Source organism: Rhinolophus ferrumequinum, chromosome 27 (assembly GCF_004115265.2).
Source record: "Rhinolophus ferrumequinum isolate MPI-CBG mRhiFer1 chromosome 27, mRhiFer1_v1.p, whole genome shotgun sequence".
NCBI classification, from domain to species: domain Eukaryota; kingdom Metazoa; phylum Chordata; class Mammalia; order Chiroptera; family Rhinolophidae; genus Rhinolophus; species Rhinolophus ferrumequinum.
The window spans coordinates 21,402,978-21,415,824 of record NC_046310.1 but is presented as its reverse complement, the minus strand read 5'-3'; the positions used below and the strand labels follow the sequence as shown (position 1 = coordinate 21,415,824).

The following is a 12,847-nucleotide window of genomic DNA, read 5'->3' as shown; positions in this document are numbered from 1 at the left end:
TGAGACTGAGTTATAGGAGAGAAAGCAAGTATAAAATATGTAGCACAATGCCTATGATGGCAGATTCTCAATACATACCTTCTTTCCCCTTCCACTGAGAAGGGATAAACTCATACATAGCTTGTTAAAATGTAATGGACCCATCTAAATGCCAGTGTTTTAATAAAAGTGTATAATGTGGATTTCTTTTAATTCCTTGTTAAATGGCAGTTCGGCTATCTATTCAACAAATAACTAGGCACCAATTGTTGGTTCTTTGAAAAGACTCATAAAATTGGCAAACCCTTAACTGAACAAGACAAAAAAGAAAGAATATAAAATTTACAGTATTAGAAATGAAAAAGAGGAAATCGTAGAACCTCCAATTGGAAAATACAGACTATATTGAATAACTTTATTCCAATGAATTTAAAATTTCCTAGAAACATACAGTTTTAGGAAACTATAATTTATCAACCCTCATACAATAATTGGGAAATGTGAACTGTCCTTTTTCCATTAAAGACATTGAATTAATGAGTAAAAGTATTATCACAAAAAAGTTCAGGCGCAGATTGCTTCACTGATCAATTTTACCAAACATTTAAGGAAGAAATAATACCAATCTTTCAGAACACTTTTCAACTAATTTTATGAGGCCAACATAAAACTCTGATCCTAAACCTTGACAAAGACCTTGCAAGAAAAAAATGTCATAGACTAACACTAACATCCATCAAGCACATAGATGCAGACATCCTCTGCAAATTATAGCAAATCCAATCCATGGACATATAAAATCAATAGCACATTACAACCAAGTGAATTCAAACCCTGTTAATGCATTCACAACACCAATTAATGTCTTTCACCATATTAAGAGCAAAAGAAGAAAAAATGAAATATTTTAATAGATACTGTAAAACATTTAAAAAATAAAACAAAACTAATAAATTTGTAATACAAGGAAACTTCTTTAATCTGGCAAAAACTACCTACAAAATAGAAAATCAATGATGTCTTGAATTATTTCAGCGCAGTATTCAATAAAGGTGAAAGTGGGCATTACTAGAGTTAAAAAATGAATTTGGCAAAGTCACTGCTCAATATAAATTAGTTACATTTTTATATATTAGTAAAAAGCAGTTACAAAATAGACATTTCTAAATGAGTGTACTTGTATTAGTATAATAGTACATTAGTATAATAAAATTAAAGATGACTGAAAAAGAAACAGGAGAAATATACAAAGTTCCCATATTGGAAGACAGAATATTATAAAGATGGCAGTTCTTTCCACGTGAATCTGTAGATCAATGCAAACTCAATCAAAATCTCGGCAGGGTTTCTTCTTGTGTGCATGAAAATTTATAAATTGATTCTAAACATTATAGGAAATTAAGAGGATCAATATTAGCAAATACAATATTTAAGAAAAGAACAAAGTTTGGGCCTTTGGCTACCAGATATCAAAACTTATTTTGATGTTACAATGATTAAGCTAGTATGACCAATTCTGACAAATCAGTAAGAAAAAGATAGAACACCTACGAGAAAACAAACGGGTAAAAAAAACTTGAACAAGATACTTCACAAGAGTGGATATTCAAATATCCAAAAGCATATGAAAAGGTGTTTATTTCAGCAGGCATCAGAAAACTGCAGATCAAAACTGTCACAAGGTACTACTACACACTCACCTCAAGAGCTAAAATTAAAAAGACTAGTAATATTGAGTATTGGTAAGATTGGAAGCTTACACGCTGCTGATGAGAGCATAGTCATAGAACGACTTGGAAACCTTTTTAGCAGTATCTACTATAACTCAGTATCTATAAATCCATGGCCAAGTAATTCCACTCCTCATACATATCCATTAGAAATATATTCATGTATGCACCAAAAGATATGTATAAGAATGTACAGAATAATTTGTAATAGTCCCAAACAGGAAACAACCCAACTGTGCATCTGTTGAATGCATAAATGAATTGTGATATGTTCATGGAATGGAATAAACAGGAAAAATGAATTAATTACTACTACATGTGACAAGAAGATGCATCTTACCAATGTAATGCCAGCTAAAGAACATAGGTAAAAAGACAACATAGTCTATATTTCCAAAATCAAAAAAGGCAAACTAATTAATGGTGAGAAATAATGGTTCCCGTTGGGGAGAGGATGAGGGCAGCTTTTAGATCTGGGTGCTGATTACATGGGTTTGTTCACTTAGTAAAAATTTTCGCAAGCTATGTACTGATGATTTATATATTTTTCTGAATTTGTCATGTTCATTAAAAATGTGGACCCTCAAAAATCATAATTTTACTTCCAAAAAATCTAAATGACTTTGTTATATTTTGAATCCTGGAACACAGTGTGAAAATTTGAAGTCCTCCCCGCCCCCAATCTTAATAATAAACATGTACAGTGAAGAATTATTTGTAGGGCCGAGTAGTTTTTTTCTTTCTTTAATTTATTACCATATTTTGCTGTGTATAATGTGCACCCACATTTTTGGCTCAAGCTTTCAGGGAAAACATTTTTTCATTTTAATTGTTTTATTGAAATTTTTATTTGTTTATGTTAGGTACTTGTTTTTTGTATTATAAGGGAATTTTAGCATTTATTTTTTGACATATTATGGTACAAAAATTTTTATGTGACAAGAATTACAAAACACAAGAACAGATACAAGGTACAAGAAATGTTATGTACTGGTAACAAATTTATGGTATTTATGCATCACAGAAGGCCAAAAATTCTTCGTTGTTGCAAGTTTGTCATAAATTCAACAAAACCGATTATCGTATTCCAGGGTATTATTTTGCATATGGATATTGTTATTGAGTTCTAGAGTTACACTTCTAAATCATAAGCATAAATAAAATAATTAAAAACATTTATATAGATAAATAATTAGTACTATCCATGTATAATGTGCTTCCTTATTTTTCCCTCATAAATTTGGGCAAAATAGTGCACATTATACATGGCAAAATACGGTATTTAAAAAAATTAATAGTGGACTAATGGATTGTATTATGCATTAAATATTTTAATTACTTTTCTTGCAGATGCCTCAATATGATGGGTATTTTATTGTTGTGATGTAATTATCTAGAAATGTATCTTTGCCAAAAATTAGACATGCTGTTTGAACAAATGAAACTAACATCTTTGAAGTTGTAAGAGTCTCTAGGTGCATCTTAATTGTTTTACCCTGATGTTTACACATTGTATTAGATGGTACTTACCGTAAAATAGGCAGGTGAGTAATTCCAAATTAAATACAGACTAAAGTTTTGAAGCAAAAGAGAAAAAGATGCTGTATTTTGGATTTGGTGTACGTTTGTGGAGGTGGTTTAGAAGAATGGGGCTTTGAAGTCAGAGACCCAATTTCAAGGTCAAGCTCTATCCTTTAGTAGTTGTGTGACCTTTGTTGTTGTGGAAGATTTGTAATGCCTTTACATGTCATTTGTTTTCTCATATGTAAAATGCAGACAGTGATAATAATGCAGACAGTGATAAATGCAGACAGTGTGAAGCATTTAGCTCAAAGCCCAGAACAGAACAACTACTTAATCTGTGACCTATAGATTTAATAATAATAATATCCTCCACCTTAAATGTAAAACAAGTGAAGCAATTTGGAAGAAGCAACCGCACTTTTTTTTTTTAGGTTATGGAATAGTTCATCTTTATGTACCCTGAATTTATTAATTAAAATATGAATACAAAAATAGAGATGTCATATGAATGTCCCACTTTTCATGTGATGATTTAATTTAGAATTAATTACTTTTGTATTATTCTTATGTCCTCTCTGCTGAATTAAGTTGACATTTAAATGATTATTTTGTTTTTTTAGTGGACATTTTGTTTTTATTTGAAAAAATGAAGTTGCCCTTTTCCCAGTCTTTAATATGATAAAATTTTGAATATAATTTTCTACAGATGTTAAAATACTTATTTTCTCTGAATTAATAGAATCCATATACTTTTTGAAAATTCCACATATTTGGATAATAAATGTTCAGTTGTCTTTTGTGCTTTATGGATCTGGTAGTTGTTTAAACTCTAAAATTGTTTAAGATTCTTGTGAATGTTTTATTTCTCTTTTTGGATTACCCCCATATAAATCATTCTCTTCACTGTTTGCAGGCATTCGGTGAAATCCTTCTTGTTAACATTCATAAGAGATGTGTCATGAAGTCACTGCATTGCTCATGCACAGTTACAAGTTTATTGCACTTCAGTCAGTCTTCTTATTCTGTGGATGGTTTGTCACTTGTCTTGTCTTGTGTGTTTACCTCAGAATTCACCCTAGGACATGCATTTGCTAAGCCTTTCCTTAGGCATTTGGATACTGAGTCTGTTATGTTATTGCTACTTTCTTGCTACTTAAGAAACTGTTTCTCTTTTGTAATACAGATCATTAAAGAGCTGGTATTACTAATACAGTGGTACCTCAGTTTTTGAGCATAATCCATTCCAAAAGACCGTTCAGGTTCTGAAACATTAGAAAACCGAGGTGCGGTTTCCCCATAAAAAGTAATGGAAAATGGATTAATCCGTTCTAGACCTTTAAAATCCACCCCTAAAACAGCAATTTAACATAAATTTTTCTATCTAATGATACCATAGATCCATAAAATTTACAGCGTTCGTAAACCGAAATGTTTGTCAACGGAGACGTTCGAGAACCGAGGTACTACTGTACATACCAGTAACATGACTCTTGATTACAAGTTCTCTTTCTTCTAGAACAATCCCACCGCACTTTATCTTTGAACTGATGTGTGTGTGTGTGTATGTGAATGTGAATGTTTAACATTTAGAAGTGAGAATAATGATGGGATAATAAAATGTCTTTGCTAATCATTGGAATCATTGAAAGTATGCATATCCTATTTTCCTGATAAATATGAGAAGGAATTTATTTCACATTTCTTTGAGAACTTTTTTTTGAAGAGAATAAATGTAAGAATGTGTCCTTTTTGAGGTAGAAAAGTGAATGATCAGTGCAGTACACTAAACACTACTAAATTGCTTCTCTTTGGGCCAAGATCTAGAGAAATAGAGTCATCACTCTAATAGGTTAACGTTTAAAATGAGGACTTGAACTTTATACAACAGCTAAACATCTTAAAAATTTATGGCAAAACCCAGGCCTTTCCATTCAGTAAATTGTTCTTCTTAAAATAATAATTGTGTGTTTTTAAAATGTAAAGATTGGGGTAGATTTAACAGACTTTTCTGAGGACTAAATAAATTGCTAAAGAAATCAAAATTCTCTGTTATAAGTAACCTATTGAACCTATGGAATTTCACCAGGGCTTCAAAACAATTCCACCTGCATCTTCAAATTGATCTTTTTCTATTACTTTATAACATTTAAATAAATAATCCCTCTGTATGTTGCATTTTACGCATATATCCTTCCAGAAGCTTGATTACTCGGGGGTGGAGATGCTTAGCTATGGCCCCAAATTACCTATGAAACATTAGCTTTTTACTTAATCAATGAATTTTTTAAGGCAAAAATTATGAATTAAGTTAAATGCAAGAGGAGTCTGAAGCGAACCTCAGTTCTGACAGGACACCGACCATGCGCTGCAGGAGGGGAGTAGCCTATGGAAAATTACCTTTGAGATGAGCATGTCGTCAGTGTCAAAAGTCTCCTATTCTGATTGAATTGCTAGGAATCCTGGGACATTGTAGAAAACAACCTTTGTTGACATGGCTTTTTTATTTGTTCTATTTTATACTTTGAATATAGTTTTATATAGTCACTTATTTTTAAAAGTCACATAATGAGTGAGGCTAACCTACATTCATTAATAAACACAATTTTAAAATAATTCGATTCTGATATAATTTCCTAATTATTTGGCAAGGTACGCCTTTTGTTATATTGTGAAATTGAAATAATGCTAAAAAAATTTGGATAAGAGAAATTTTACCTTTATTTCATGAGAGATTTATAGTTGGATGCTGTATTTCTAAATTGACTTTTTTTCATTAAGTAGATTCGTACGTATAGTTAGAAGAAAATACTGGTTCCTAAATCAGGAGGCCTATTAGGTTTGAGAGTTAGGCAAATGTTCACATTTGCTTTTGAATATATGGAATTATGGTTATTTCATGTACCTGGTGCATTATGAGCCTTATGCCTTTTGAAGTTTTGATTGCTAACTTAATTGGGATTTTTTTTGAGGAGATTAAATATTATTAATTAAAATTTTGAATACTGTTTCTTATCCTTAAGAATTGGAAGTAGATTTTGGTGCAGAGAACACATTTCAGTTTATTTAAATGACAGTAATTGAAACATTGCTGGATATTTATTTGTTTGCTTGTTATTTATTTTGGCTTTTTCTTTCCACAGCAAGTTGATGTGGAAAAATGGGTATGTGTTTTCCTGTATTTCCAAAGAAATTGCGATGCAAATGAGTGCATGTTTGCTCTTGCCTCTAATCTTTTTGTTTGGCTTCCTAGTGTGGCTCATACTTTTCAAAATAGCTGCTATGTTGTAATGAACAAATATTTTACGGGTTTCTCATTAGAACCTTATGCGTTTCCTGTTTCGCTTCCTCTGAAATGGGGGATGTTAAAATACTCTCCGTCCTAGAACCACATAGTTTCTATATAATTGGCTTTGTAATTATGATATGCTCTGATTAACAAGAAGGCTTTGATTGTTAATATTGTTTATCTTTTATCAATAGTCTTGCCTATTTCATCTTAAAACCTACTGCTTAGCTCTCATATTTTCCGTGTGGTATAGAAAAAGCCTGTTACACATATTTGTGCAATTTTAAAAAGTGAAGGTGGAGGATAACAGCATGAGGAAAGACGCAGCACCAGGATTCTGGAGGCTACATCTGGGGATCAGCAGTGTGATGGATGGTCTGTGGCCAGGTTGTGTTATGACTATGGCCTGTTTCCTCATCAGTTAAGGAGAGAGGGGGTAGTAACAAGTAGAATTTGTTACCTGTTACTGTTACTCGCAGGGCAACTGCTCTGTGGGGGCTGGTTCAAGTCGCAGAAGTCTCATTTTAGTAATTAAAATGCTCAACCCTGTATAATAGGAGAATCTGAAGTTAATCCAACTTGTCTAGATAGCTCAAGCCTCTCCAGGCAGGAGCCCGCAGGGGATAGAGTGTAGGGAGCCGCTCTTACTTCACCCTGTCAGGTTCCTTCACACCTGCTTGTGGCCTGGAGCTCCTCCCCTCTCAGGGGGTGCTGGGGACCTGGGATAAGAGGAAGGTGAGCAGAAACAGGCTTCTTCCACGATTGTGTCATTCACCGGACTTGTCAGGTGCTTAAAGCTGACTTTTTCTATGGACACTTGGGAGGTTTTGGGGGCGGAATTTATGTGACCAGAAATCTCTGACCTGTAGTCGTCTTGCTGCAGCCTCTAGCTGGTCACCGCTAGCTGGTCAGCGGTGATTACTTCCTCATCCCGGGTCTCTTGGTAGCACTGCAGACAGTCCCAGGCTGGCTCTGTCTAGTGTGGCCCTACTGGCTTGCTGGCAGTGCAGTTTCCCAATTCCCTGCACTCTCCTGTCACAGGCCACTTCAGCCAATCTCTTGCCTCTCCATCTCTACTGTCTGTTGTGTCCCAGCTCTCAGGGACACAGGTATCCCCAAAGCCACCCTTGCTAGGCTTGAGATGAGGGGAAACTTGGGGGTAGGGAAGCAGGACCCTGAGACCCCCAACACCTCTATCTAATCAACCATCTCCTTGCTTGCCAACCTCTTCTGACACACAGGAGCTGAGGTCAGCAAAGGGGGGGCAGTGGATTTGCAGCTCCCCCTTTGGTGTCCCTGCTTGGGTGGTGTTACAGGGTGGTTTGGGATGTGGTGGTATTTACCATCACTCGGTTCTCAGACAGGTGTTCCATTTTAACACCCTGTTATATTTGCTTCTCTACAGAATACATCGAAGAGTCCTAGATCAAGACTTTTAAGAGCCTTATAATGGAAACTTAACTATAATGGAAATTAAAACGGCTTCCTTATAAATTTTCTGATAGCATAATTCTGGAATTCATCAAGATTCACTCAATCGATCTTAGTAAACCTTTGTCTCTTCCTGCCCCCCTTTCTTCCCCACCCCACATCTCTTTGAGCATCTTTGAACGTTAGTGTTTCATAATGAGCCCATAGACTAATCAAATGCTGCTCTTCATACTTCAAGAGAGAATAACATTTGTGAGTCCTGGATTGAAAACTGATTAACTGTTATTTTCGTCCAGTCCCCCAGCCCCAGCCCTCCAGCACCCTGACCTGGAGCACTGATTTATGCCATGGAGGCCAGGATTGCAGATCATGGGTGGAGTTGGGGACAAGAAAGGGATGGGAAAGATTGTGATATTATCATATATGAGGGCGTGTCTATTGACCGAATGATGTCTCCTACATATACTTTTAAAAAAATTATGTTGATCCTGTGGCATTTTTAAAATATAAAATCTCTTCAAATATTCCTAACTCAGTAGTAGTTTTTAAAAATGGTGCATTTTCACATGCAGCTACTATTGTGTGAGGGTCTTTGAAATGCTTTCATGTTATCGAGGTTCATTCATGTTTGAAAAAATATATAGAATATTCTTTTATATCCTGATATAGAGAAATTTTTAATATGTAGGTGGTAGTCTGAGTATAGGGCAGGCTCAGGTCATTATTATCCATATATCCTCTGTAGACGTTCATTTGTGGTTTCCGATTTATAGAAATGCTCTCTTGAGACAAAAGAAGAAAGCCCTGCTTAGGTTGCTCTCCGACTTCATATTTTAGGCATTCACACAGCTCAGTGACTTATGAACATGTGTCATAGAGATGAAGCGTGAGGATTTATAGTACCTTACCAGAAATATTTATTTTCCTTTACCCTCTAAAAAAGAACTAGATAATGATATACACAGATTTATGTCAAATTCATTCCACTCAAAAGCAGAGACCGTTCATTTTAACACTGTCTGTATAGAGTTGTTGATAGATTGAAAAAGACAACAGTTGCCACCAACCTGCCCCCCAAATACAGTGAATTCTTTTGCACACTGATCTGGATACCAGGGATGGCCATTGACGTGAGTGACGTGGGCTTTGTCACTACACATACAACAGCTCCTTCACAGGCTGGAACAGAACCCCTCCCAGATGCCCTCCGGGGTACCATCGGTATGTCTGTTGTTCAGTGTAGTCGTGGATACTTTCAGTGAGGCAACCCGAGGAAGTTAAGCATTTACATGGGATATTTTTATAAAGAGAAATAGTTGAGGTTTCTCACACATGTATATCCACACGTACTGTTGCATAGTATATACTTATTTATGCCTGGAACTTGAAATTATTCATCTGAAATTTCTTTTGTCCCCTAAAATTTGTTGGGAGTATCATTAATCATCTTTAATTTAACATAGTCACCAACAGACCCAAGTCTATGGTGGTGAAATAACTTCTCTTTTTCTCAACATAATGAAGTTTATGAGATCATCCTCACTCAGAACGAGAGGTTACCAGTTGGAAGATTAAGGGGAATCATAGCATCTTGAGACAGGGAAAGAAAAGATGACAAAAGAGGCTTCAATTTTATGGATATTTTGTGTGCAGAGTAGGACATTTCACGCCCCCATGGAAATTTTATGTTAGAAGTACTCTTGAGTCAGAATTTTGACCTAGTGTCTTAGATTGTCATATTTGATAATTTTTTGTCTAGCCCCCTCATGTTTATTGTGTTGCTTGATAGCTAATTCCTTATATTTATAATTTTTGAAAAGACATTTCAGTAAAGGTTCTTTTAAAACTTCTCAGACAAATACACATATAGGAGTATTAATTTTTTAAAGCAACAGTCATTTCATGAACTGAAATAGTTAAAAAAAATATCCAGGTTGAACTGAAAGGCATAATTACGGTACAGGAGATTTTTACATCACCTGAAGAACTGTTTCTTTCTTTGTACCAGTAACAGACTGAATATAATTATGCATTCTCTTGATATTCAATGTTTCATTACAATTTTCAGAATAAAGTGTTACTATGGGATTTGTCTACACATAATCATTTGCATATGTTACGAAAGTCCCTCAGGTCTTTCAGATCTACTGAATAAAGTAATACATACTTATAGACCAAAGACTATTCTGCTTCTTTTTGTCATCCATTAGACTCCCCGGACCATCCATGCTTAAGTTAAAACAAGGATTTCTATTTCCCTCCTGGCTTTCATGTTAATACAGCATAATAGGGGTTATGCCTCAACTCTAGCTCACATTTGAAGCTTCATCTGATGTCTAATTCTGAAGTAATGAAACTAAACCTGGAATAGTGAATCACTGCCGTTTACAATTTTACCCAAAAGAACTAACCCTGCCCCTCCTCCTTTGTGTTTCTGTGCAAATTGATAATCATCCCCAAATTTCTTCTGAGACAGAATGCAGTGTGAGAACCCATGCTGGTTCCTGCACCATGTTGTCTTCGCTGTCATGCCTTTCTGTGTCTTGTCCAATGAAATTTAACTCATCTAGTGAAATTTTCATGAGAGAAATAAACCAAATAATCTCTATTAAACTTATTGTTAGCATGAAAATGATATTCTCTACATCTAAACTTGAGGCTATTTAAAAAAAAAATGTTTATCTGCATGGGTTTCTCTTTTTTCTCCTTTTTATCACATCCTTTTAGATTATCATCATTCTTTCTCTGTTGCTTTTTTATCATACCTAAGTAGTGTTTACACTGAGAATTAAATATTTACCCTTTTGGTTTTAATGTACTTTGCTTTCTTCCTTGCCCTTGAATGATCCCTTTTGAAAATCTCATTATGTTATAACTTTGATAATATCCAGCCCTTATGCTAAATTGACCAATACAAAAGTTAATTAATTGATCAAAAGTTAATCTCAATAATGATTCAAATAATCTTTAATGTTCTTGATTATCTTTTGAAGATAGTGTGTGTCCATTACATCTACTATTCCTCTTCATTTTATGGGTAGATATTTGAGCCTTTGATAATTTCTTGTATTCATTCTCTTTTATCATATATACAGATTACTCTCCTGTATGACTTGTTCTACCTATAGTCATACACAACTTAGAAATTGTGAATAGCAGATCTCAGGAACTCTTGAGATCTGCTATTCCTACTTACTACCAGTCCTTTCCCTACTTACTACTGTTCTAAAGTCATTCAGCCTAGGTAACTGACAAAGACAGACTGAGAACGTTTCTGAAAGAAAAATCTCCAAAACCTAGATCAATTAAAACTCTCAATAAAAATATCTTGAAAACCATGTTCCATGGCAACAATTTGGAGTTTTGTTTTTCTTTGAATGAAGGCTTAAAAATGATTCTTTCATAATTCTTCATTTAGCGAAATCTGTCTCACTATCAGTCACATGGAATTATTCAGTTTCAACATGGACAATTCATTTCCTGATATCACTTACCATTGACATCAGTTACAAAAATGTAACTAAACAGCCTATATTTTCTAGGCTGAGAATGAAATATTCTTTTTTTTTTTACAATTTTTTTCTTAAAATTATATTAAAATGAAACAAATCAGTCACAATAGAATTGCCTGGAGTAGTATACATATTACTATGTATGTATGTTTACAATTTTTCCTTGAAGTTATAATATTACAAATGAAAAAAACCAGTCAGTAGAATTCTCATTGAGTAATATACTATTACTATGTAGGTATATTTTAGAAAAACAATTGGTATTTACAAATATCTGTTTTAGAAAACTGGCTGTTTTCTGTAAAACGAATGTGGATACTTATATCTTTTCTTTGTAGTACTTAGATGTGGTGACAACTAAATTTAGTCCTGAGTTTGGAAACCTAATGTCATTTTTCCTTCTTAGCTCTTTTTCATCTGTATACTTCTCCTAGAAATCAGTAAAAAAAGAAAACAAACAAAAGAAACTACGGGCCTAAAGGAAAATGAAGGCATATATGTGCATATTATGTTTTGTAGAAGAAAAAAAAGCTATTATACAATCATGAGAAAAGTCTGTCATTTTAAGAACAAAAGAAAAGTTTTTGTGATTTTTTTTTCTTTGACATTTACATCTCGCAGTATTTAGTGTCTAGGGAACAGCTTACTGTTATTTTGCATGGTCTATGAGCAGCTCATTGTATTAGGTCGATACGAAAGTAATTGCGGTTTAAAAGGTTAAAAAATTGCAAGAACCACAATTACTTTTACACCAACCTAATAGCACTTTGCCATCTACCTTACCTGTTTCTAATCCACTCTTTTTACTAAATTTAGTTGTGTTGCTGTTTATATCACTGCATTTTTATGCAAAATATGAAATGAAAAAAAAAATTAAAGCATTTTCAGGGTATAAATGTAAGATTATATACCTTTGTTATTTTTTGGTGCTTAGATATGTTATAAATTGAATCACGCATTAGAGCAGCATGTTTTCACAGAAAAAGGAAGAACTAATGTAAAAATATTCTAAAAGAGTTTTGCTTGCTACAGCTTTTCTCTAGCATGTAGTTGGTATTTTGTTGTGACAAAACAGTGAATGTGTTTTTTGTCTGTTTATTGTTCACATAACTCCAATCTTTATAAATAAGAGCTATTTTAAAATAAGTCTTTGAAATAATATATATTTAATATTTTCTCTCTTCTCCTTATGCCCCTACAGAAATTCATGATGAAGGTAAGACGTTGGATCACCTGCTCTATATGGAATGCTTTGTACATTTCCAGTTTGGTTTGCTTTTTGAGTTCATGGCACTTTTCTACACATTTTAAAATTTCTAAAAATAAAATCAAACTTTGGAACTTTTAAATTTAAATATGTAAATCACATGTTTAGATTTGTCAGC

The 12,847-nt window shown here is 33.9% G+C and overlaps 1 protein-coding gene across 5 annotated transcripts in view; it reads left to right on the top strand.

The window, feature by feature from the left end:
* RYR2 (ryanodine receptor 2) overlaps positions 1-12,847 on the top strand; it is a 572,172-nt gene that overhangs the window by 222,805 nt on the left and 336,520 nt on the right. For 4 of the 5 annotated variants that reach the window (XM_033099502.1, XM_033099501.1, XM_033099499.1 and 1 more), the window contains exons 4-5: positions 6,374-6,394; positions 12,664-12,678. In XM_033099502.1, the coding sequence (XP_032955393.1) occupies positions 6,374-6,394; positions 12,664-12,678 (36 nt within the window). The remainder of the gene's footprint in view (positions 1-6,373; positions 6,395-12,663; positions 12,679-12,847) is intronic. The other variant, XM_033099500.1, reaches the window with a different exon arrangement.